This window comes from Cetorhinus maximus, chromosome 1 (genome assembly GCF_964194155.1).
Source record: "Cetorhinus maximus chromosome 1, sCetMax3.hap1.1, whole genome shotgun sequence".
Lineage (NCBI taxonomy): Eukaryota > Metazoa > Chordata > Chondrichthyes > Lamniformes > Cetorhinidae > Cetorhinus > Cetorhinus maximus.
Window position 1 is genome coordinate 140,100,301 of NC_135879.1, and position 25,730 is coordinate 140,126,030.

General features: G+C 45.3%; 1 protein-coding gene across 7 annotated transcripts in view; it reads right to left on the reverse strand.

The window, feature by feature from the left end:
- Nucleotides 1-25,730, reverse strand: part of corin (corin, serine peptidase) — a 304,894-nt gene that overhangs the window by 92,274 nt on the left and 186,890 nt on the right. For all 7 annotated transcript variants that reach the window (XM_078547397.1, XM_078547388.1, XM_078547378.1 and 4 more), the window contains exon 6: nt 22,366-22,479. In XM_078547397.1, the coding sequence (XP_078403523.1) occupies nt 22,366-22,479 (114 nt within the window). The remainder of the gene's footprint in view (nt 1-22,365; nt 22,480-25,730) is intronic.

Genomic DNA, 25,730 nt, shown 5'->3' on the forward strand with positions numbered 1-25,730 from the left:
AACAATTTAGATTGATATCATGCCTTTAACACAGTAAAATGTCCCCCGGTGTTACTAAATATCCCACTAATATGCACTGTCAATGTTTCTGTTAAGCTGCTCAGGTGCATGGCCTTGCAGCAGCTCTGTACATGGACCACGCACTGGAGATCTGGCCACGCACAATAACTACATTTTAAAGGGAACACTGTACATTGTATGCTTTTAGTTTCCTTGTGGATCAGGAGGACCAGAAATAACCTCAGTCCCACAAGGGAACCTATGGCTTCTTCTGCCCTGGGCTCCCCCTCCCGTCCCATGACCAGGCTCTTGTGTTGGAGCACTTACTTTATTCTCCGTACTATTCGCTTGGGTTCCCAGTGGCAGCCTCCTACTGTCTGATTTTAATGTCCGGGAAACTGCTTCCTGGCAACTTTACTGGGAATTTAGATAAAGACGTTGGCAAAACTGCATTTTAATGAAGCCCAGCCATGAGGAGCAGTTGAACCTTCAGATGGTACTGCAACTTCCAGATGAGCCAGCCACATTTTTGCCATGATCCTCTTTGGAAGTTAAGTTCAAGTCCTGAAAATCGGCTTAAAACACTGATGTTTGGCTGTCTGAATAATGGCCACTTCGGTGAAGTCCTGGAGAATGCCCAAAGCCTCAGTTTGTATAACCCAGAATTTAATCATTTAACCCAGCATGCCCCCTGTGACTTAAACCGCTCTATTCAAAGTCAGGGGCCTAGGAATCTTAGCGATTAGCAAGTTTTCAGCTACTTCATGATTGGTACAAATAGGCATCCAAAACACTGTATGCCTGTTCAAAATTTCAATGCCACAGACTTTGGTAACTGTTAAGCATTAAATTATCATCTTACTTGAATAGTTTAGAGCTAAAACAAAACTAGTAAGCTGAACACTGTTAAAAGTCACCCACTCTGGGTTTTATATGATAACCAAGGTCATATTTATGAGAAACTGTGAGCAACTTTCAGTAATAATTAATGAGGGTTGTAAAAGGCATAAAACAAAAAGGCAGAAAATGATAGAAACACTCAGAAGGTCATGTGCTAGGGTTAATCTCTTCACAGATTCTGCCTGGCCTGCTAAGTGTTTCCAGCATTTTCAGCATCTGCTGCTTCTTGTCTTTTGTTGTTAAAAGTGTGGATAAACATCAACCTAATAAGAAGGTGCCTATTTGAGAAAAATTTGTAATGGCTGAAGCTTCCTGTTGGGATATTGGCATTAGTAGTTCATGGTACAAAGAATATAGCTTTCCCAGTTGCAGCATTAGAACCATAGAACCATAGAAAAGTTACAGTGCAGAGAGAGGCCATCCAGCCCATCATGCCTGCACTGGCCAAAAAAAGAGAAAAATAGAAACTAGGCGCTCATTTTACTCCCACTTTCTAGCACTCGGCCCATAGCCTTGTAAGTTACAGCACTTCAGGTGCAGAACCAGGTACCTTTTAAAAGAGTTGACTGTCTCACTACCAATTCAGCTAGTGAGTTCCAGATGCTCACTGCCCTCTGGATGAAAATTATTTTCCTCATGTCCCCTCTAATTCTTCCAAAAATCACCTTAAATCCATGCCCCCTGGTAATTAACCCCTCAGCTCAGGGAAACAGGTCTTTCCTATCTACCCTATCTAGCCCCCTCATCATTTTGTACACTTCAATTAGGTCACCCCTCAGCCTCCTCTTCTAAGAAAAACAACCCTAGCCGATCCAATTTCTACTTGTAGCTGCAATTTTCAATCCCTGGCAACATTCTTGTAAATCTTTTCTGCACTCTCTCCAGAGCAATTATGTCCTTCCTCTAAAATGGTGACCAGAACTGTACACAAACTTCCAGCTGTGGCCTAACCAGCATTTTATACAGTTCCATCATTACATCCCTGCTTTTGTATTCATACCTCGTCCAATAAAGGAAAGCATTCCATATGCCTTCTTTACCACCTTATCCACCTATCCTGACACCTTTAGGGACCTGTGAACATGCACTCCAAGGTTTCTTACTTCCTCAACGCCTCTCAAAATCCTCCCGTTTATTCTGTTGCTTTGTTTTCCCTCCCCAAATGCATTACCTCACACTTTTTCAGATTGAATTCCATTTGCCACTTTTCTGCGCACTCAACCAATGGATTTTAATCCTAACCCCTTCTTGGGACAATCCCAGATCCTGGCAACCTCTCAAATGATTCCTCTTAACTTTAGGTTGAGAAAAACTGATCCCAAAAATGCTAAATGCATCTAAAGGACTGGTCCATTTCTACCCAAAGGATGGGAGCTAGCCAAGAGTATTACCGTCCTTCAGATAACATTTTTAACAAGTTTGACAGATTATAAGATATATGTATTTATATATGTTGTAAGGGTGGCCGAGTTGCTACTATAGATGATAGAACTGATCAGCAGGCACTTCTTGGGTGGAAACATTAAGTTTATTTACTATATACTCAGCAGCAACTACGCGTGTGCTTTCAACTACAACTCTATCTCTAAACTGACTGCTGAGGTAGCCCGAGCTACTCTCCTATTGGTTGCTACAGATCATGTGATCTTCCTTAACAACTATTATTCTTAATGATACATTATACACTAAGTAAAACCATAATTACTACATTCCTCCCCCTTTAACTCGGCTATACCTATATTTACAAGTACATATTTTTCAAGACAACATAATATAAGGAATTTACAAATTCAGTCTTTCAGGTGGTTTCCTGGTACGTGTGGAACGTCGCAGCTCCACAATTTCAGCTTCTTTGTCAGGAACCTCCTTTTCCAGAGTTGCCTGAACATCAGGTGCTTCGGTGGGCACTCGCAGTTCTGTATCCTCAACTCTTACAGGAACATCAGCCATGTCAGTCCTGGGTTGAGTGTCCTCAATAGGAAATGCAGACTGGTCATGGTCACTGGTGGAACCATATCTTGGTGATTTGTCTCTCCGTTCCTTAAATAGTCCACATGTTTACAGATGATCTAACCTTCCACCTCCACATGGTAAGATAGAGGTCCAGTCACCGCACTTATTTCACCCGGTAACCACTTTGGTCCTTCTCCGAAGTTCTTCACATATACCGGCTCTCCCACGGTAAATTTCCTCTTGTGACTATGTCAGTAGTGTCTAGTTTTCTGCCTTCCCTGACTCCTTTCAACCTTCCCCTCTAAATTCACCATTAATAAACTCAATCTCATCCTGAGAAGGCATTCAAAGGCGAAATTAAGGCATTCAAAGGCAAAATTAAGGCATTCAAAGGCGAAATTAAGGCATTCAAAGGCGAAATTTTGAGAGTGCAGAGTTTGCATGTTCCTGTCAGGATTAAAGGCAAAGTTAACAGGCATAGGGAACCTTGGTTTTCAAGGGATATTGGCGATCTGGTTAAGAAGAAGGGAGAGGTGTATAGCAGGTATAGGCAACAAGAAACAAATGAGGTACTTGTAGGGTATAGAAAATGTAAGAAAATACTAAAAAAGGAAATCGGGAAGGCAAAAAGAAGACATGAGGTTGCTTTGGCAAATAATGTGAAGGTAAACCTGAAGGGTTTCTACAAGTATATTAAGAGTAAAAGGATAGTAAGGGACACAATTGGTCCCCTTGAAGATCAGAGTGGTCGTCTATGTGTGGAGCCTCACGAGATGGGGGAGATCTTAAACAGTTTTTTTGCATCAGTATTTACTCAGGAAACTGGCATAGTGTATAAGGAAGGAAGGGAAACAAGCAGTAGTTTCATGGAACATATAGAGATTAAGGAGGAGGAGGTGCTTGCTGCCTTACAGCGAATAAAGGTAGATAAATCCCCCGGGCCTGACATGATATTCCCTCGGACCTTGAGGGAGACTAGTGTAGAAATTGCAGGGGCCCTGGCAGAAATATTTAAAATGTCCTTAGCCACGGGTGAGGTGCCAGAGGATTGGAGGGTAGCTCATGTTGTTCCATTGTTTAAAAAAGGCTCCAAAAGTAAACCAGGTAATTACAGGCCAGTGAGTCTGACGTCAGTAGTAGGTAAATTATTGGAAGGTGTTCTGAGAGATCAGATATATAATTATTTGGACAGCCAAGAGCTGATTAAGGATAGTCAGCATGGCTTTGTGCGTGGTAGGTTGTGTTTAACGAACATTGTAGAGTTTTTCGAGGAGGTTACCAAGAAAGTAGATGAAGGAAAGGCTGTGGATGTTGTCTACGTGGACTTTAGTAAGGCCTTTGACAAGGTCCCACATGGGAGATTAGTTCAGAAGGTTCAGATACTTGGTATCCATGGAGAGGTTGTAAACTGGATTCGAAATTGGCTGTGTGGGAGAAGACAGAGAGTGGTAGTGGATGATTGCTTCTCAGACTGGAGGTCTGTGACTAGTGGTGTGCCTCAGGGTTCTGTGCTGGGACCATTGTTGTTTGTTGTCTATATCAATGATTTGGATGATAATGTGGTGAATTGGATCAGCAAGTTTGCTGATGACACTAAGATTGGAGGCGTTGTGGACAGCGAGGAAGGCTTTCAAAGCTTGCAGAGGGATCTGGACCAACTGGAAAAATGGGCCAAAAAATGGCAGATGGAATTTAATGCGGAAAAGTGTGAGGTGTTACATTTTGGAAGGTCAAACCAAGGTAGGACATACACAGTAAATGGTAGGGCACTGAGGAGTGCGGAGGAACAAAGAGATCTGGGAGTTCAGATACATAATTCCCTGAAAGTGGCGTCACAGGTAGACAAGGTTGTAAAGAAAGCTTTTGGCATACTGGCCTTCATAAATCAAAGTATTGAGTATAGGAGTTGGGATGTTATGGTGAGGTTGTATAAGACATTGGTGAGGCCAACTTTGGAGTATTGTGTGCAGTTCTGGTTGCCTAACTACAGGAAGGGTATCAGTAAGATTGAGAGAGTGCAGAGAAGATTTACTAGGGTGTTGCTGGGTCTTAAGGAGTTGAGTTACAGGGAAAGATTAAACAGGTTAGGACTTTATTCCCTGGAGCGTAGAAGAATGAGGGGAGATATGATAGAAGTTTACAAAATTATGAGGAGTATAGACAGAGTAAATCGAGTAGGCTCTTTCCACTTAGATTAGGAGAAATAAACACGAGAGGACATGGCTTTAGGGTGAAAGGGGAAAGGTTTAGGGGGAATATTAGGGGGAACTTCTTCACTCAGAGAGTGGTGAGAGTGTGGAACGAGCTACCATCTGACGTGGTAAATGCGGGCTCACTCTTAAATTTTAAGAATAAATTAGATAGATACATGGATGGGAGAGGTCTGGAGGGTTATGGACTAGGTGCAGGTCAATGGGACTAGCGGAATAATATTTCGGCATAGACTAGAAGGGCCGAATGGCCTGTTTTCTGTGCTGTAGTGTTCTATGGTTCTATGGTTCAACAATAACTCTGCAGGTGTGACACCTGTTGTTGTGTGAGGGGTAGTCCCGTAATGAAAAAGTGTGCTAGTTTAGTTGACAAGGAATCGCCAGTTAGCGTTTTCATGCCTGTCTTGAACATTTGATCTGCCCTTCCAGCCAGTCCGTTTGAGGAAGGGTGGTATGGTGCAGTTTTTGCATGAGTGATACCATTGAGGCTGATAAACCGTTGAAACTCATCACTTGTAAATGCCGTGCGTTATCAGAAACGACTACTTCTGGTAGTCCGTGAATGGCAAAACTCTGGCACAGCTTCTCAATTGTAATGGCCGACGTTGGTGACTTCACCTCATATATGTCCAACCATTTTGAATGGGCATCGACAATTGTTCCCAGGAAAGGTCCAACGTAGTCAATGTGTAACTGCACCCAGGGTTTATCTGGCCACTCCCATGGGTATAATGGAGCTGTCACTGACAAATTTTGCAATTGCTGACATTGCACACAGTGCTTTACTAAACTCTCTATTTCGCCATTCATCCCAGGCCACCATAGATAGCTGCGTGATATGGTCTTCATTTAGGAAATTCCTGGATGGACACTGTGTAGTTTAATTAAATGTGGCTCCCTTCCCTTGGGAGGAACTATCACTCGCGCTCCCCACAGTAAGATGCCATCCTGGCTGGTTATTTCACATCTTCTGTTGAAGTATGGTTTCATTTAATCAGATACGGGCTCCAGTGACCATGTAGCACTTGATCTCATACGTGAGATAGGATTGGGTCCTGGCTTGTCCAGTCTCTAATCTGTCAAGCACATACCAACGAGGAATCTAAGAAATTTAACAGTAAGACAAGTTCCTGTGGAACTGGGACGTGCTCATCATTTTCTTGTAAAGGCAAATGACTAAGGGCGTCAGCATTTGCGATTTGATTGCCAGGCCTTTGTATGAAAGTGTATTCGTGTGCTGCCAGAATTAAAGCCCCATTAGTATTCCTGTATCTTCTTTCTACTTGCCGCCTTCATTCTAGTGCAGACTTTACTCTCGGCCTTCTTTTTGACTTCATTGTTGGCCAGACTTCTCTCAGATGCAAGCTCAACTTAGAACCATAGAACCATAGAAAAGTTACAGCACAGAAGGCCATTCGGCCCATCTTGTCCATGCCAGCCCAAGGACACCCAGATGCCCTTTCTAATCCCATCTTCCTGCACCCGGCCCATAGCCCTGCAGCTTACAGCACTTAAGGTGCAGATCCAGGTACTTTTTAAAAGAGTTTAGAGTTTCTGCCTCTACCACCAACTTGGGCAGCGAATTCCAGATACCCACTACCTTCTGTGTAAAAAAGCTCTTCCTCATGTCCCCTTTACACCTTCTGCCACTTATCTTGAATCTATGTCCCCTGGTTCTAGAATTCTCCACCAAGGGAAACAATTTTATCCTGTCCACTCTATTCCCCTCATAATTTTGTACACCTCAACCAAGTCACCTCTCAGCCTTCTATGTTCTAAGGAAAATAACCCCAACCTATCCAATCTCTCCGTAGCTACACTTTTCTAACCCTGGCAACATTCTTGTAAACCTCCTCTGCACTCTCTCCAGAGCTATTACGTCCTTCCTGTACTGCTCAGTGACTGAGTCTCCCAAAATTTCATTATCTGTCTGCTTCCTGGAAAATTCTGCGACTTTTGTTTCCAAAGCCTCTTTGGCTTCATTTAGCTGATTCTTCAGCTTTTCCATCTCTTGTTTATCGTTGTTTGCTGCCTCCTGGAAAATTGAACATTGTTATGTCTTCTCTGCCAACTGATTCTTCAATTTATTCCGAGAAGTGCTGAATTCTTTCTGTTTCTCTTCATACTTTTCCAGAGGTACAAACTTTGACCTGAGGGCATCTTGTAGCATGTGAAGGTCTTTCAACAGGTTTTATTTTTCCCTGCGAAGGTTGCTCACGTCGTCTCAAACTCTGTCATCAAGCAGGGTCTCTTCAAGTTTCTTCTGCTGTTCTTCCGGGTTTTGTCTTAAGACAGCCTGCATTTCTTCAGGTTGTTGAGTCTTTACACATTCCTTTTTTCAAAAAAGGAACTTTTCCAGCTTCCTTTTGGAATCTCAGTGGCCAATCAAGGTTGATTTCCCTCAGCCAATTTCGCCCCAGAAGGCTTGGTCCTCTGCCTCTCAATACCAACACTGGTAGCTTTGCCGATTGGCTTTCATAATGGCCAGTTACTCTGCTCATCCTTTTACTTGAATGTCTTCACCCATATATATATTGAGTTTGGCAGCTGTTTCTTCTAAACTTAATTGATCTTCACCATTATTCAGATGTCTGAAGGTATGTTCCCCAATTACTCTAATGGAAGCTCCCATATCCACTTCCATTCTAACAGGTTTTCCATTTACTTTCACTGTGACAAATATTGGTTCTGCCTTTCCAACTTTCAGATTAAACAATGAGTAAATGTCTGAATTTGTTGTTTCAGGCTCTTCTACATTGTAGATTTCATTGGGATTCTTTTGTTTACAAGCCTGCTTGAATCTTCCCTTGCACTGTCTCATTGTATGTCCATTTCTGTGACAATAGTGGCATTCGATTTTTTTAAACTGCCAATCACTAAAAGACTGCTTGTTTCCACTCCTATTAAAATTATTCTTCGATTTTGCTGCTAAGTTATTTTTCTTTATTTTTTGGCGAGCGGGGCTGTTTCCCAATTCTCGGCAGAGTCTTGCATTTTTGCATCCGTTTTGGCTGGGGTTTCCCACCTGATGTGGAGGATGGTGCCATTTTGCACACCCTGTATTGCTTTTGAATCTCTTACTGCGCTTTCCATGGCCAGCGCTATCTCTAGCGCCTTCTTGAAATCCAGATTCACTTCAGACAATAATCTTTTCTGAAGTGTTCTCTTTCACATCACACACTAACCAATCTCTGAGCATGTCATTTACAGTCGTACCGAACTTACAATGTTCCGTTAGCTGCTTCAAATTTGCCACATAGCATGCAATTATGTCACCCGGGGCTCTATTTCACAAATTAAACTTGAATCTCTGCATCGTAACTGAGGGCTTTGGATGAAAATGACCCTTCACGAGCTCCACCAGTTCATCGAAATTTTTCGAATCTGGGGCACTGGGTGCCATCAAACTTCGAATCAGACGGTAGGTTTTTCTCCCACAAGTACTCTAGAGGATCGCTCGCGTCTTCTCCTCCCGTAATCTTGTTCGCTTGAAAAAAGAATGTGAGGCATTCCAAGTATTGGGACCAATTGTCTGTGGCTGGTTCAAAAGGATCAATTGTCCCAAACTGTGGCATTCTGAGAAGGGATAACTTCTTCAATTCTAATGGAGCTTGCTACTTACAATCACTGGGCAGGGTACAATGCCGATTTTTTTCAAGCTTGATTTCTTTTGTTCAATCCTGTTTTACCCTCATCGCCAGTTCGTTGTAAGGGTGGCCAAGTTGCTATTATTGATGGTAGAGTTAATCAGCAGACACTTCTTGGATGGAAACATTAAGTTTATTTACAATATACTCAGCAGCAATTACACAAATGCTTTCAACTCCAACTCTATCTCTACACTGACTGCTGACGTAGCCCGTGCTACTCTCCTATTGGTTACTACAGATCATGTGATCTTCCTTAATAACTATTATTCTTAAAGGTACATTAAACGCTAAATAAAACCATAATTACTACAATAAGGTTTTTTTATTTGTTCATGGGTTGTGGGCTAGGCCAGCATTTATTGTCCATCCCTAATTGCCCTCATTCAGAGGGCATTTAAGAGTCAACCACATTTCTGTGGGTCTGGAGTCACATGGAGGCCAGACCAGGTAAGGGTGGCAGATTTCCTTCCCTGAAGGACATTAGTGAACCAGATGGGTTTTTAATGACAATCAGCAATGGTTTTGTAGTCGTCACCAGATTTTAATTCCAGATTTTTATTGAATTCAAATTTCACCATTTACTACGGTGGGATTTGAACCCAGATCCCCTGGGTTTCTGAAATACTAGCCCAGTGACAATTCCTATATGCCACAACCTCCCCCCCCGAATGGGGAATTCAGGGAGCAGAAGGAGAAACAGCTAAGAGGAATAGAAGTTATGACAGACACCGTGGAAGACTGGTGGAACTATGTGGCAGGCTTGATTAGGAAAACTGGTGAAGAAGCGTTTGAAAGATCATCAGGGAGGATAAAGGCTGGAAAAGAAACTTGGTGGTGGAATGAAAACACAGAAAGTGGAGTAAAAGAAAAGGAACTGTTAAAGAAGTGGAATCAGTCAAGGCTCAAGACGATAAAGAACAGTACAAAAAGGCAAAAAGGAATGCAAAGAAATCGATTGCTAGAGAAAGATCCCTGGCCATGGAAGAAACCTATGAAAGTCTGGCCAAAGTGGGAACAAAAAGATTTCTCCAGAATAGCAGCTTCTAGAGATAGGTTAACAAAATTGTGGGAAACAAACATACACTCAAGCATGCAAGTGGAGCTTTTTTTATTCATTCATGGGATGTGGGCATTACTGGCTAGGCCAGCATTTATTGCCCATCCCTAATTCCCCTCACTCAGAGGGTATTTAAGAGTCAACCACATTGCTGCAGGTCTAGAGTCACAAGTAGGCCAAACTAAGTAAAGACGGCAGATTTCCTTCCCTAAAGGACATTAGTGAACCAGATGGGTACTCTTAATGAAAGAGGATAAAATCAAGGAGAGGTGGGGCCAATATTTTAACTGCCTTAGAAATGAAGAAAACCCAGAACAAAGATAGAAGAGGCAGCTGAAAATCAAGGAATAACAACCAACATCAATCTGGAAGAAATCGGAGCAGCATTGAAAGGAATGAAAAACGGCAAGGCAGTAAGACTGGATGAAATACCAGCAGAAGTATGGACCTGCACAGGTGAGTATGGGGCCCAGGTCTTGAGCATGCTACTCAATTGTGTTATGATAGGAGAGAAAATCCCAAGGGCTTGGAGACAAAACATTTTGTTATCAATATTCAAAGAAAGTGAGACATTCAAGGTTGCAAAAACTACCTAGGAATTAAACTCCTACTACATATCTTCAAGATATGGGAGAATCATACAATAGAGACTGATAAAAATATTGGAAATCCATAAAAAGCAGTTCAGATTCATGCCTGGAAGAAGCATTACTGATGCTATTTTTATTTTGGGACAGGTGATGGAGAAATATCGGGAAGGTCAATGCAACATGAAGACTGTATAAAAGATGAAGGCTGTATTCATTGATCTAGAGAAGGCTTATGACCGGGTGCCTAGGCAGGAAGTGTGGAGACGTGCTAGAATTCGTGGACTCCATGTGAATTACATGCAACCGGACATGTACAAAGAGTGCCAGACAAGAATAAGAAGCAGTGTGGGGGAGAGTGAGAGTTTCAAAGCCAAAGGATAGGCACTGAGCCATTTCCTCTTCCTGACTTTCCTGTTCTAACTGCGCAAGTGAGATAGAAAGTGCCATGGTCAATGTTGTATGCAGATGACATTGAGCTATTAGGTGGGGTTGATGCGGACATGACAGAATATCTGGGGAACTGGAGAAAAGCACTGGAATACAGGGTTATGAAGTTCAGAGACCAAAATCCAATTTATGGACTGTCAGTTTGAGCCTAGGTAGGAGGGGTCACAGTGAAGGTGTAAAGATTATGGGTGAGGACTTGGAGAAAGTGAGTAGTTTCAAGTACCTGGGTGGCAGAAGATAGAAGTATGGAAATGGAAATTAAGCAGCAGGTTAGCTCTTGAAGAGTTGGAAGAAGTGCAGTGGAGTGTTATGTGATAGAAAAATATCGCTGAAACTGAAAGGAAGAATCTACAAGACAGGTATGAGACCGGCCTTGTTATATCGTGCAGAAACTTGGGCAACATCAAGGGAAATTAGGGATGGGCAATAAATGCTGACCTAGCTAGCAGCACCCACATCCCATGAAGGATTTAAAAAAATATAGCTACATTTCTTCGCATGGATTCTTTCACAGTATGCTTTCCCACTCACCCAGGAATTTCATCCTCGCTGTCTTGATCATAATTTTCACACTTTTGAATTTAGTAAATATTTTCTTAAAATAAATATATTTAAAATTGACTTTATCTATTTCAGCAATATTTAATTCTTTGATCTAGATTTTGAATAAGATAAAACCATCTTCATGCCCTTCTCCAGCCTTTCTCACAGAACAAACCAAACCATGTAAAACCTTAGCATTCTGTTTGAACCTGAACTGGGTTTCAAGTTTCATAAGCTTGACATCCACAAGATCACTTACTTCCACCTCACAACATTGCCCAACTCCACCTCTTCCCTGTCCCAGTGAAGCCCTCATTCATGCTTCTTTTACCTGCAGATTCATACTTTCCAAAATCCTATTGTAGTGTATCAGTCATCTCTGAACTCTTCGTCCCCAAACTTAACCACACATACCCTGTTCCACACTAGGTGCTGTTTGTCCATCATCTTGTCCTTGCTTGTTTACATTAAGATGCTGACCACAAAGCATTAAATTTAAAGTCCTCATATATCCTCTCAACTTATATCCTCCTGCATGCTTCAAGTCTTCTGACACTGGCCTTTTGCACACCCAGCTCCCTTAGTTGCCTTGAGCATATATCTGGAATTCCTTTCCTAAACTGTTTCACCTCTCTCTCCAGCTTTAACAAAGTTCTCTAAACTCTTCTTTTAAACAAAGCTCTTGGTGGCCCCTCTAAATTTGTCATGATGGTTTAGCACCTATTTCTTTTATCTATTTCTTTTCTTTCCCTATAAAGCACCTTGGGATATTTTCTACATCAAAGGCACAATGTAAATTCAGGCTGCTTTTATCTAAAATGTTTAGCAAAATCGGTAGCTACTTAATATACCACTCCTAAGGCAGATGTACTAGCTCAATCCAAAATTAGATTTTGTTTGATCATAACAAAGCAATGTTGACAGCTTTGAGGCTATTTTATGGTTCATCCAGTATGACTGGTATCATGAAATATTTCATGAATCTCAGATCAGAGAGCTTTTTTTTAAAATTTCTAATACAAGGCATCATCAAAAATATATTGGGCAGAATTTTCCCGTTGGCGTGCGGGGGCAAGACCCGCACGCCGACACGTAAAATGATGCGCGGTGACATCGGAGGGGCGTCCCTACATCACCATGCACCATCGCGATGTTTCAGTGGGTGGGTGCGTGATGATCTCCGTTGCCCGCCCGCCATTAATTAACGGGCCACTTAAGGCCCTTGAGGCTCCAATTGACAGGGATTTTGCAGCACCCATGCGATCTTCGGCTTGTCGCATGGGTACAACGGGCAGGTGGGTAGCAGAAATTTCTATAAGCCTCATCCAGCGGGAGAAGAGGGCTCAGTGGGGTCGCGATTCTACAAATTTAAAAGTTATTGTACAAAAGTTACTGAAACTTGCCTGTGGGAGCAGGAAAAGTTCAAAGCGCATACCAACTGCTTGGACTGGACTCATAACCTTCAGGTCAGCACTTTGCAGTGAGGATTTGTTTTGGGGCGTGTAGGTTTCAGGAAGCCTCCCTGAGTCTGGGAATGGCAGGTGATCTCTCCACTGTAGGCACCTCCTCTGAGGAGGAAAGGAGGGCTAGAAGGGGGAGGGGGCAAGGAGTGCACATTCAGCCTCCAGGGAAGCCACCTTTGGGAGGAGAGGCACAGGCGCAAGGGGTGCAGGGCCAAGAGGTAGTCCAAGGTGGAAGGGGCCGCAGAAGACGCCACTATCCTGCAGCCAGGGTATACAGGCGGCGAAGCAGCAACCTCAATATGACTGAGGCGCAGTGCCGAAGGAGGCTCCATCTGTCAAGGGAGACAGTCAACACTATATGTCAGATGATTGGGCCTGAGATCTCAGCTAAGTGTGTGCATGGACACCCCATGCCAGTGGTTCTAAAGGTCACAGCTGCCCTCAATTTCTATGCCTCCGGTTCTTTCCAGGGGGTCGGTGGGTGATCTTTCTGGTGTCTCCTAATCAGCCGTCCACATTTGTGTCAAGCAGGTTATGGACGCTCTGTTCAGGCGTGCATTGACCTTCATCCATTATCGCTGGGGCAAAGCCAGCCAGACAGAGCGAGCCAGAGGCTTCATGGCCATTGCTGGCTTCCTCCGTGTCCAGGGTGCAATGGACGCACACATGTGGCCATCAAGGCACCAGCAGGTGAGCCCGGTGCCTTTGTCAACAGGAAAGGCTTCCACTCCATGAACGTGTAGATAGTGTGTGATCACAGGATGCTGATTCTACAAGTCTGTGCAAGGTAACCAGGCAACTCCCACGACGCCTACATCCTCAGATACTCCCAGGTGCCAGGGCTCTTCAGTGCTCCACCCCGGCTGGATGGATGGCTGCTGGGTAACAAGGACTATCCCCTCAGAAGGTGGTTCATGACACCTCTCTGCCATCCAAGAACAGAAGCTGAGCAGCGGTACAATAGGAGCCATGCCTCCACAAGGGCTGTGGTGGAGAGAACCATCGGTCTTCTCAAGATGCGCTTCCGATGCCTGGACCGCTCGGGGAGCGCACTCCAGTACCCCCCAAATCGACTGTCGCTGATAGTGGTTGCATGCTGCGCTCTCCACAATCTTGCGCTACGAAGGGGGGACACTGTAGACGAAGAAGATGTAGACAGAGTGGCTGCGGCTGAACACGATGAGTCCAGCAGTGAGTCCGAGGATGAGCACGCACAGGGAAATGCTGATGGGGCAGACGCTGACCCGGGCACACTCCAGGGAGGCAGGGACACCCGGGACGCTCTAATCCAAGGAACCTTCAACTAGCACAGCACATATGGACCTCCAACCCAAGCCTGGGCTGCAGCCTCCATACTGGAGACATTAGTGCAAAATCTGTCAGGATAGGAGCAATGATGATGGGCCCAGTCAATAAATGTCAAATCACTCATAACATCTCAGGATTCCATCCACCTGCCCAAGAGAAAAGGCACCCCATCCATGTTGGATGATTTTAATTTAAAGCTTTCACAAAAATCTCTTAACATAACACAAATAAAATGGTGCCACACTGCAAACACAATCAGAAGGAACTCATAGGGGGGCCATCAAAAAGCCACCAGTGCTGAACCCGGGGTGTGCCTAAAGTGCCTTAATTTTACGTTTGTAGGCACTATGTCTTTGTGGTGCCCCCTCGCTGGCATTGGCATTTGAGACAGCCTGTTCATTGTGCTGTCCTGTTGGCCTCGATGACCTTGGCGGACGCCCTCTGGCCCGTGCAGCCTGTGCTGGCCCTGCCTGGGAGGGAGCGGCCAGCTCCGCAACTGGCACCTTCCCAGTCGTCACTGCCTCATTGGTTGCCGCAGTCACTGCAGAGGGGCAGAGGAGCTGCCGGCCTCATCCGAAGCGCCCTGAAAGGTGCCAGCAGAGACGACAGGCAGCTGCTCCGCTGATGGGTAAAACACCATTTTACCCGCCTGCTACTGCACTTAGTACAAATCTGGGACGATTCCACCCGTAATATTTTTCTTTATAGGTTGCCACACCACACACAAATCCCCAAATAGTTGCTATCAGACAGGACAGAACAACCACGAGCTCCAGATTTCTCATTAACCACAAACAATAGGCACTTCCCTATCATAGAACCATAGTGCAGAATTTTCCATGCCCATTGGCATCGGGCGTCATGGCGGGCATGAGCAGACAATATGGTGGGAAAGCCAAAAATTGGTTTCTCACCATCGTGAAACCAGTTTACCATCGTCCACTCCACCCATCAATGGCGGTTCACCTTTCCCGCTACCGCAAGGCAGGAACGTCATTTTAATACATCTGCATATTATTATAAGCCCTGCTTACCAGAATCATCCCTCCATGTCAAATTTAATGCCCACATCGGTGGGTAAACACGCCGGTGCAGAACATGTCTTGACAAGTCTGACGGCAGAAGTCGGGACTTACCATTAGGGCCTTGCTCACATCGTTGACGTCCGAGGAGCAGGAGACGCTGGAGCCCTACAGCTACCGGACCCTGGGGGAACACGTGCATCACATGCTGGTGGATTCTGACGGACATGGCTCCACCACGAAACAGCTCAGGGAAGGTGGAAAGTCACCATTGATGTCTGGGGTTTGCTTCAGGACTTCAGTGTCTTGGCCACAGTCATCGTGGGGGTGGAGAGGAAGTTGTAGGTTTGACCGGGAGAGGAAGGTGGGGTAAGTTTTGGAGGGGGGATAAAAGGCTTCGGGGGATGGTGTCACGGGGGTAAGGCCGGGAGGAGGGGAACAACGGTGTTGGCGGGGTGTGAGGTTGGGAGGAGGAATGATGGTGTCTGGTCGGGGGCGGGGTGAGGTCGGGAGGGGGGAATGATGGTGTAGGAGGGTGAGGTCGGGAGGGGGGGTACAATGGTGGCAGGGTTGAGTTTGGGAGGGGTGTGCAAGGGGAGAGGAGGGTTAATGGGGGAGAATAGGGCAACTGGGGAGGATGGTGCAAGGGGGATTGAAGAGTCAGAGAAGGAGTTCAGGGGGAGAAGTTCAGAGGGGTGGAAGGACTTCAGGTGGAGGAAGGAGTCCAGAAGGAAAAAGTAGTCCGGGGGAGGAGGAAGTCCAGCAGGTGGAAGGAGTCCGGAGGGGGAGGAAGGAGTCCGGTGGGGGAGGAAGGAGTCTGGAGAGGGGGAGGAGTCCAGGAGGTAAGGAGTCCAGGGTGAGGGAGGAGTAAGGGTCAAGGAAGGATTAAGCATGGAGGAAGGAGTAAGGGTGGAGGAGGGAGTAAGGGGGTGGAATTGTCCAGGTGAACGTGCAAGGGAGGGGTCTGTGGAGTCAATGACTGCCTCCTGTGGGGCGAAATGAGGGTGAGCATGGTAGGAGGGAATGGTGTGAATGAGAGAGGGCAGGGTAAAGCAGTAGAGTGGGAGGGTGTGGGTACAACGGTAGCAGTAGAAGTTACGGCGAGGGTGGTTGGTGGGGACTCGGAGACAGACACGTAACCTGAGGGTGGGAAGGAGGAGGTTGGGGAGGTCAATGTGGATGGGAGGTGGGATTCTCAGGAAGGTAGAGAACCTACACATTCACCTAGATGTCCTGGAACGAAAAGGGTTGTGGCTGGGAGGTGACGGTGAGGAGGTGGAAGTTAATGCCATGGGGGTCAACAGTGATGGGGGAAAGGAAATGGGTGACTAGGGGAGGGGAAAGGATGGGGGAGCTGAAGACAAACTTTACCAGAACCATCTTGCAAAATTGAAAGTGAGCAGAGCCTCATGTTGGGTGGGAACAGGTGCTGCATGGGCGTGTGATCAGTGGGTGGGCGGAGATGCAGCTCAGCTTAGATGGACAACTGATAGAGAACGCCAGCAGGTGGTATTGAAAATGGTCAGTACATTGAGATGAGTGTGATAGAGGAAGGCTCTGCATGTGTGGGAGAGAGTTTGCACGAGGCTCCGAAAGGCCCTGCCACACACACACACTTCTCCCTCCAGAATCACTCATGGGCCAGCTTTGTGCAGCTGAACTGCTAATGGGGGGGATGCAGGGGGAGGGCTCGCGAAGCCTGTAATGAAGTTGGAAGACACCATTACACATTATTCAGTGAAAGTAAATATATTTTCAGGTCATAAAGTGACAAAATGTGTTCAACTATGCAACCACTTGTGATTAGAATTTCCTAACTTTTCTAGGCCTAATACTTCTAGGTGCTGCCCCGACATCTGCAGCAAGGGTGGAGACAGTCTGTGCAATGGTAGGCCCAGTTGCCTCTGATGACATTGGCATGCATCTTCTGGAGAGCGAAAGCCTTAAGGGTTCTGGCTTGCTTTGGCTGTCCTCCTGTGGGCTAGCTGCTCCCTCTGCAGTGACAGAGGACGAAGTTGAGGGGCTCTCAGGCAAAGGGGCTCAAAGGAAGAGGAAGCTTCTGAGTGGGTGACTCAGGAGTGTCCAGCTGCCACCCTCCTCCCTTCGGGTGCCCGAGAGCCCTGGCCTGACTCAAGAGGAAGGAGTACCTGGAGGGACGTTGAGGTGCCCTGTTTCCCTCTCACATTGCCACTGCAGGAACTCACCCATGGCTCCCGCGATGGAGTGCAGGTCTACGCGCATCTCCATGTTTTGCTGGACCAGGGTCTCCATGGCATCCGTCATCCTCCCCATGGAGACCTCCAAAACCGCACATGTGGGCACCACTCCATCAGTAAGCAGACGGATGCACTCCTCTGACTCACATGCCACTCTGTTGAGGGCTTCCAACAGCTCTGCATGATGTTCCCCCACCTTCTGCTGACTCTCCACAATGCGTTGGAAGGCCGAATCCAGAGGCTCATCATCTGTCTTGGACCTCACAGATGCCTGTTCCCTAGCAGTCCTCCAAGTGCCAGGGAGCTTGGCTGAACCTGCCTCCTCCTACTGTGGACACGTGTCCGTGCAGTGACTACCAAATTGTGAATCCAAGCCTGCTCTAGGTCTAGGTCCCACCTAGGTGTGTATCTCTGCACTGGTGCAGGGTGTGGGTAAGCGCTGTGATGGGTCTTCCAGGCTGCTTATTTCCAGCTCTTCAATGGAGGAGTCCTCTTGGCTGGAGGTGAGGACCTGGATGGAATTGAGGGACTGGCTGGCTGAGGGTGTCAGTCACTTGGCAGAGCTCCCTGTGAACCAAAGTAGAGATAACTAGTGCATGGCAGCAGAGTCAAAACCTGGAGAGGAACACTCACAGTTGCATTAAGAGAGGAATGATGTGGTGCAGGATCCTCACAAGGGTGTTCGCTGCCAACCTCATCATCACCGCAGGCAGGATCCACGTCCTCACCAATTAGCATGATGTCTGCTCCTCAAAGAGAGTGAGGGGCCTAATGTGGGCCACTCCACCCCAGTCTGGGACCTCTCCCTGCTGATGTGAGCTGGCTTCCCCTGCATGAAAACAGATGGAGAGAGTGTGAGCAGGACACATGACACTGCATGGAATGTTTGTGTGGTGGACAGGATGAGGACGTGAGCTCCAGAGGAATTGAGCCTAATGGAGATGTGAGGGTGTGTGTGACAGTTAGTGGTGTTGTCCATTGAGGTGTGAGATCCCTGTGGATGTGTGATGGGTTTCAGAGCGTGTGAGTTGAGAGTAATGAAAAGAGTGACTTACCCTGGCAGAGCGGATAAGACCATTCCTCCTCTTTCTGCACTGGGTGACTGTCCTCTTTTGCAGGGCGTTGGCACTGACCACCACTGCCACCACCTCCTATGCCAAGGATGATCTTGCTTACTGGCCTTTGCCCAGAACGGGGTTAGAGGACTTCGTGGCGGGCCTCAACTACGTGCTCTAGACACTCGAGGGAGGTGTCGCTAAATCTGGGGGCAGGATATTTCCTCCCTTTGGCAACCATCAGTTCCCAGCAACTTCCTATCCCTTGAAGAGTGCTAGCTCTGTACAGGGGCGGCCTTTATATATGGTGCCCGGTTTACTGAAGGCCAGATGCGACGGTGGGGCAGGCGAATGAGAGGCCTTCGAGAGGCCATGCCAGCGACCCGGCACGTTTCCCGGGAATGCATGATTAATGAGGCGGGATTGGGATGATACGGCATGAAAAGGCGCCATTGCAGCTGGTGAGTCAAATGTCCTTTTTCTGCCCGCTACCGCACTTAGTGCAAATCTGGGACAATTCCCCCCACAGAGTGATTGCAGCACAGAAGGAGCCCATTTGGCTCAATGAGGGTGTGCTGGTTCTCTGCAAGAGCAATTTAGCTCGTCCCACAGCCTGCCTTTTCTCATTGCCCTGATCATTTTTGTTTCTTCAAGTGTTACTCCATTTCCCTTTTGAAAGCCACATTTGAACCTACCTCCACCACCCTCTCAGGTATTTCAAACCCTAACCTTTGGTTCTTTTGCCAATCACCTTAAATTGGCGTCCTCTGCTTTGGAACTTTTTTGCCAATTGAAACAATTTCTCTCGACCACTCTGTCTAGATCCTTCATGATTTTGAACACCTCAATCTAATGAGAACAATCCCAGTTTCTCCAATGTATCCATGTAACTGATGTTCGCTATCCCTGAAACGATTCTCATTAACCTTTCCTGCATCCTCTCTAAAGCCTTCACATCCGTCCTAAAGTGTGGTACCAGAATTGGACACAATACTCAAGTTGAGGTTGAACTTGTGTTTTAAAACATTTAATGTAACTTCCTTGCTTTATGTACTCTATGCCTCTATTTATAAAGCCCAGCACCCTTTTGAACCACTTTCTCAAACTGCCCTGCCACCTTCAATGATTTGATTTCTCTCTTCATGCACCCTGTTTCGAATTGTACCCTTTAGTTTATGTTGCCTCTCCTCATGCTTCCTACCAAAATGTATCAATCAAACTTCTCTATATTAAATTTCATCTGCCGTGTGTCCACCCATTCCATCATCCTATAAATGTTCTCTTGAACCTCCTCACAGTTCACAATATTTCCAAGATTTGTGTCACCCACAAATTTTAAAATTGTGCATGGTACATCCATTCTAGGTCATTAATATATATTAAGAAAAGCAGTGGTCCTGTTATTGGCCCCTGGGGAACCCCACTATACCTTCCTCCAATCTGAAAAGTGCTCGGTTTCCTGTCACTTGACCAACTTCAGACCAAGCTACAATTGTCCCTTTTATTCCATGGGCTTCCACTTTTCTGGCAAGCCGATCATGTGACACTTTACCAAACGCTTTTTGGAAGTCCATGTAAACTACATCAACCGTATTATTCTCATCAACCCTCTGTTATCTCATCAAAAGTCAAAATCAAGTTGGGTAAACGTGATATGCCTTCATCATGTCCGTGTTGGCTTTCCTTAATTAATCTACACTTATCCAAGTGACTGGCCAGGAATTTACAGCCCTTGCCCCCCGGCAGGATATTACAGTCCCGCTGAACTGAATGGAGATTTAAATGACTTGCTGTATCCACCAGGGGCAGACCTGCAGTGGCGGGGCTATAAAATCCTGGCGACTGTTCATTTTGTCCCAGGTTATCATTTCTAAAAGCTTTCCCACCACGGAGGTTAAACTGACTGGCCTGTAGCTGCTGGGTATATCCTTAAACCCTTAAGGGTGTCACATTTGCAATTCTCCAGTCTTCTGACACCACTGTCATTGGAAGATTATCGCCAGTGCCTCAGCAATTTCCACTCTCCCATCAGCACCTTCGGATACATCCCACCTAGTCCTGGTGATTTATCAAATTTAATACAGCCAGCCTTTCTAATTCCTCCTCTTTATCAATTTTTAGCTCATCCAGTGTCTCAACTACTTCCTCTTTCATGATGACTCCGGCAGCATTCTTGTCCTTGGGAAAGACAGATACAAAGTATTCATTCAGTACCTCAGCCATGCCCTCTGACTCCTCTTGATGCTGTTGTATTTCAGGTTCTATGGGTGGCGGGGTGGGGGGAATTTTAACTCCTCAAAACTAATGGGTTTAGGTTGGTTAGGCTGATAAAATAGGAAAAATCTCAACTCCAAACCCAACTTGCCTTGAACACACTCACTTCTGACTTTAACAGAGGTTGGACAGAGTGGGTCACTCATTTGAATATTTTAATGAGGCTACATGCCTCAGAATTTCTCTCTCTTCCAACTGTAATGATGGTCTCCCTGGTTTTCCAACCCTCAGGAAACCTGGAAGTTAAAGGGAGCCAAAGACAGCTGGCATCAAAAAAGTAAGTGTTCTTCCAGTTCTGCTTGTGGGGCAGGAAGAGTGAGAGTGTTTCCCCTCAACTCCCCGAGCTTACCTGTTTCAACTCTGTGTGATTGGATTCCCTCTGATAGCCGCTGCATCAGATCCCCACAACCACTGACGCCCCATCTCTTCATCTCTGCTCCCATCTCTCTTCAAAACACTGTGATTACTCCTCGACCCTCCAAGCCACACTGTACCCATCCTAACACACTCACTTATCTACCCAAGCAACAGAAAACCTAACTGTTCCTGGGCTATGGCCTCTTCCGGAACATTCTCTATCCAACAGGGAGCCAAGAATGTCAATCCAAGCAGACACCTGTTTAAAAACAACATGCACTCTGTGGAGTTTTCACTCCATAGCGTTTGGGGAAACCCACACTGACCAAAACTCTGCCCCTTTGCCTACTGCCCTGGACATGTCACTCCTGTAAACATCAGGTTAGAGGGGAGGTGATGGCATAGTGATATTGTCACTGGACTAGTAATCCAGAGACCCAGGGTTATGTTCTAGGGACCTGGGTTCGAATCCCACCATGATGGTGAAATTTGAATTCAATAAAAATCTGGAATTAAAATGATGACCATGTCAACCATTGTCAATTGTTGTAAAAACCCATCTGGTTCACTAATGCCCTTTAGGGAAGGAAATCTGCCATCCTTACCTGGTCTGGCCTATGTGTGACTCCAGACCCACAGCGGGTGTGGTTGACTCTTAAAAATGGCCTAGCAAGCCACTCAGTTGTCACCACCGCCTTCTCAAGAGCAACTAGGGAGGGGCAACAAATGCTGGCCCAGCCAGCGAAGCCCACATCCTGTGAATAAATTTTTAAAAAATATCAGGGTCCATAAGTTGGGTATCACATGAAACAATTCCTAGAATTTACACCATCCAATCCAATTTCCTTAATCTGGGGGCAAGTGTGGCAGGTTCTCACTGATCAATTTGTCTGCCGTCAGAACGTGAAGCTGGGTTTAGAAAGTGTAAGTGCTGGGAGCTAACTCACGGATGCTGGTGGCTCTGGTATCCTGATTAAAACATTATCAATATAAAACAGCTGTTGACATTCTGATCATTTAACATAATATTTGTTTTTCATGAGAGGCAGTTTCCCTGACAACGATCAACGTAAAATTGGGGCCGCTAAGCTGGCAAATGATCTGATATGGACACCATATGGGTGTTATCCAAAAGCAAAAAGGAGTGCTCAAAATCAGGTGCAAGATATATTTTAGCCCATTATTATAAAAGCCATCATTGGAAATGTAGCTAGGTTTTATATACACAGGCGCTTAACCCATTACAATACTTGACTTCTGGGTGACCTTTCGAAAGCGCAATCACTGCAGTCACTACAAAAATCAAACTCAATGACATACTGCAGTCTGCTTCATCGCTCCAGTCATCGCAATCATTGTAACCGTTGCACAGCAGCTTCCTTCGGATACAGAACCCACTGCCACACAAGAAATTGTCCAGCTGTTTGCAAGATGCTGCAAGGAAAAGAAAGTAAAGATACTCAAAGAGCTGCAGAATGCTTTATGTGAGTTATTACATCAGATACATTTCACAACTACAGGATATTTATTAATGCTTTTTAAACCATGGTAACTTTGCCCTACACATCTCCTGCATCTTGAATGAAATTGAAGCTTATTGACAGAACACAGTTCAAGGGGAGATGGTGGTGTAGTGGTATTGTCACTAGACTAGTCATCCATTAGCCCAGGCTAATGCTGTATGGGCAAGGGTTCATATTCCACCATGGTAGCTGGTGGAATTTGAATTCAAGTAATAATCTGGAATTGTAAAGCTAGTTTGAGTAATGGTGACCATCAAACCATTGTCAATTGTTGTATCTGGTTCACTAATGCCCTTTAGGGAAGGAAATCTGCCATCCTTACCTGTCTGGCCTAAATGTGACTCCAGACCTGCAGTAATGTGATTAACACTGACACTTAACTGCTCTCTACAACGACCTAGCAAGCCACTTGGTTCAAGGGAAATTAGGAATGGGCAACAGGCCAGCAATGCCCACAAACCATGAAAGAACAAAAAAGCTTCCTTCCTGTAGACATCAAGAGTGCTTATTGAATTTAACAAATATAACCTTCTTTAAACTCCATTTTTTGTCACGCCTAAATGCAAACAAAGCATTTCTTTTTTCTCTAGAGGAAACACTTTGGACAGAATCATCCGATCCAGGCCTAAGTTCCATAGCGGGGGCAGAAAGCGACAGTGTTGTCCGCATTGGAGTCCAGTGGGAAATCGCACCGAATTGCGTGATGCTGGGTTAATTAATTATGCAGCCAGGGGTTTCCCGATGTTTCTCACAGTGGGGCGGGCAGGATGTCGCGCGCCCTGCTGTCATATCCGGGCACCAAATTTAAAAGGCAGCCAGTTATTGTTATGCAGCTGTTTACAACGGACCAGAACGTGATACGCAGAACCCAAGAAGCACCGGCCCCCAGATTCAGCAATGCATCGCCGGAAGTGCTGCTGAATGCAGTGGAGGAAAGGAGGGACGTCCTTTACCCAAGAGATAGGAGGAGGAGGCCCACCCATCTCACTACCCCTGCATGGTAGACAGTCACCAGTGTGGCGAGTGCCAACTCCTCTCCCCACCCTGCAGTGCAGGAAAAGGATGAGTGACCTCATCCACGCCGCCAGGGTAAGTGAACCCACTACTGCTCATACTCATCTCACTGAATGGGAACTAAGATGGGCCTCATGGCAAGGCCACCATCTGCATTGCCCATGCATAAAAGTGAGTCTCAGCATGCTGCGGTGATGCCTCATCGCCCCACTGCAGTCCATCTTGCCTTCAGGTAGAGAAGAGACTGCAGGTCCCTGACCCTGTCACACCGACAGGGTGTTGCAGAAGGACCCTTGTGGATTAGCTGCATTGCATCTTTCACATGGCACACAATTTTCAGTGCATTAGTGGTGAAGATTGGCAGCATGCAAATGCCACCTGCGGGAATTGCTCTCAAAGCATCTTTTCTCCTTGCACAGGACAAGTTAATGCACAACAGGCATGAGAGAAGGACAGGAGAGGGCATGCCCAATCTGCCATGAAATTATAATAATTTTACAATAAATCACAATAATATTATGAAAGGTAGGTTAATAGTGGGGTTTGGATTAGTTTCTCCGTGAGGTTGTGTGTGTGGGTTTTAATTGAATTGCAGACAGCTAGTCTGGTGCTTTTGAGTTATCAAAAGGGAAGCTAGGTTTGAAATGCTAAACACATAAACATGGCTGAAGTTTTAGAATGTGAAGTGTGAGGAGCATTTGCATTTTTAGATAAACCAGAGTCGTGAATTTCAAAGAGATGGTAGGGTGTTACACCTTGCCAACAGAAGCTAAGCCGAACAGTGTGTTTATTTTTCCTAAAGATTACTGATAATATGAGTACTATGAAAGTTTTATTTTATGGAAAAAGCAAAGTTGCAAAGACATATTGGGACAATGGAATTTAGATTAAAAAGAGAGAAACCTGTATAAAGGAGATGAGGTTGTGTGCAAGGTATTCTAAGATATAACAAGTGTGAAAAGCCTCCATGCATCAAACTGCTGTCTACAGGAACCAAAGCTAAGAAAACTCATTGTGAATATCACTGTCAAGGGTATTGTGTACTTTGCCAGGGTCTGTTGAAATTTATTTGTTTTTACTGTTGCCTTAATGGAGGTGTATCTGGGAGCTAGATTAATTCTGAGATTTAGGGGTTATTATAGTGGTCATTTATAGACTTATGTATGTGCTTAAAATTTTTTCCTCTATTAATAAATGTTTAATTTAGTTTTGTAAAATCCTCTAAGTCGTGGTGTGCTCATTACTAATTAATTCAAGGCATGCATTTTGAAATAAATTACAAATTGCAAATGGTTGTGGCAGCTGTTTCAAGTTACCCTCTGGGATTTGAGCAGATCGGCATTTACCATCCGCTGTGCCATAACAAAATTGGGAGCTCGTCCAAGATATATTTGAAATTCCTTGATTGATTTGGAGTTGGTGAATCTTAAGGTTACGAGTACGAGAAGTACTTTGAATTCAGAAGTTGGTGTGGGTTTTTTTTTAAAGTGGTGAGAATGCAAAAATGGCTGTATCCGTGGCTAATACTTTTTTGGAAGTGGAAGATATAACTGATTGGGTTACAGAAAGTATCTGAGGGTAAATTAACAGGATTAGCGGGTAAGTTGCAGTTGAGGTTACCTATAGGGGCAAAGAAAGCAGACATAGTCAAAGTGATAGCACAGCGTTTAAAGTTGCAAGTGATACCTGACACTTGTGAGTCACAGTTAGAGGTAGTGAGACTTCAATTAGAAATGAAGAGGCTTGAATTTGAGCAAACAAAGGAGCTGAGAAAACTTGAATTGGAGGCAAACGAAAAGGAAAAAGAATTGGAAATGAAAAAACTGGAAGTAGAGGCAGCAGAAAAAGAAAGGGAAAAAGAGAGATTATTTCAAAAAGAAATGGAAATGCAAAAACTTGATCTCCAAGGGGAAATGTTAGCAATAGAAGAGGGAATGAAGGGAAGAGACAGAGAGTACAAGTTTAAAAAGCTGGATTTTAAAAAGAAGACATCAGATGCTGAGGAAAGTTCTGATGATGAGAAAACCTTTAATCTGAAACCTAGTGGGGAAATGTTTTAATTTGTACAAGCTCTTCCAAAGTTTGAGGGAAGAGGGGCAGAATTTTGCCCTCGGATGGTGTGTGGGCCCCACCGACTCGGCGGCGGGT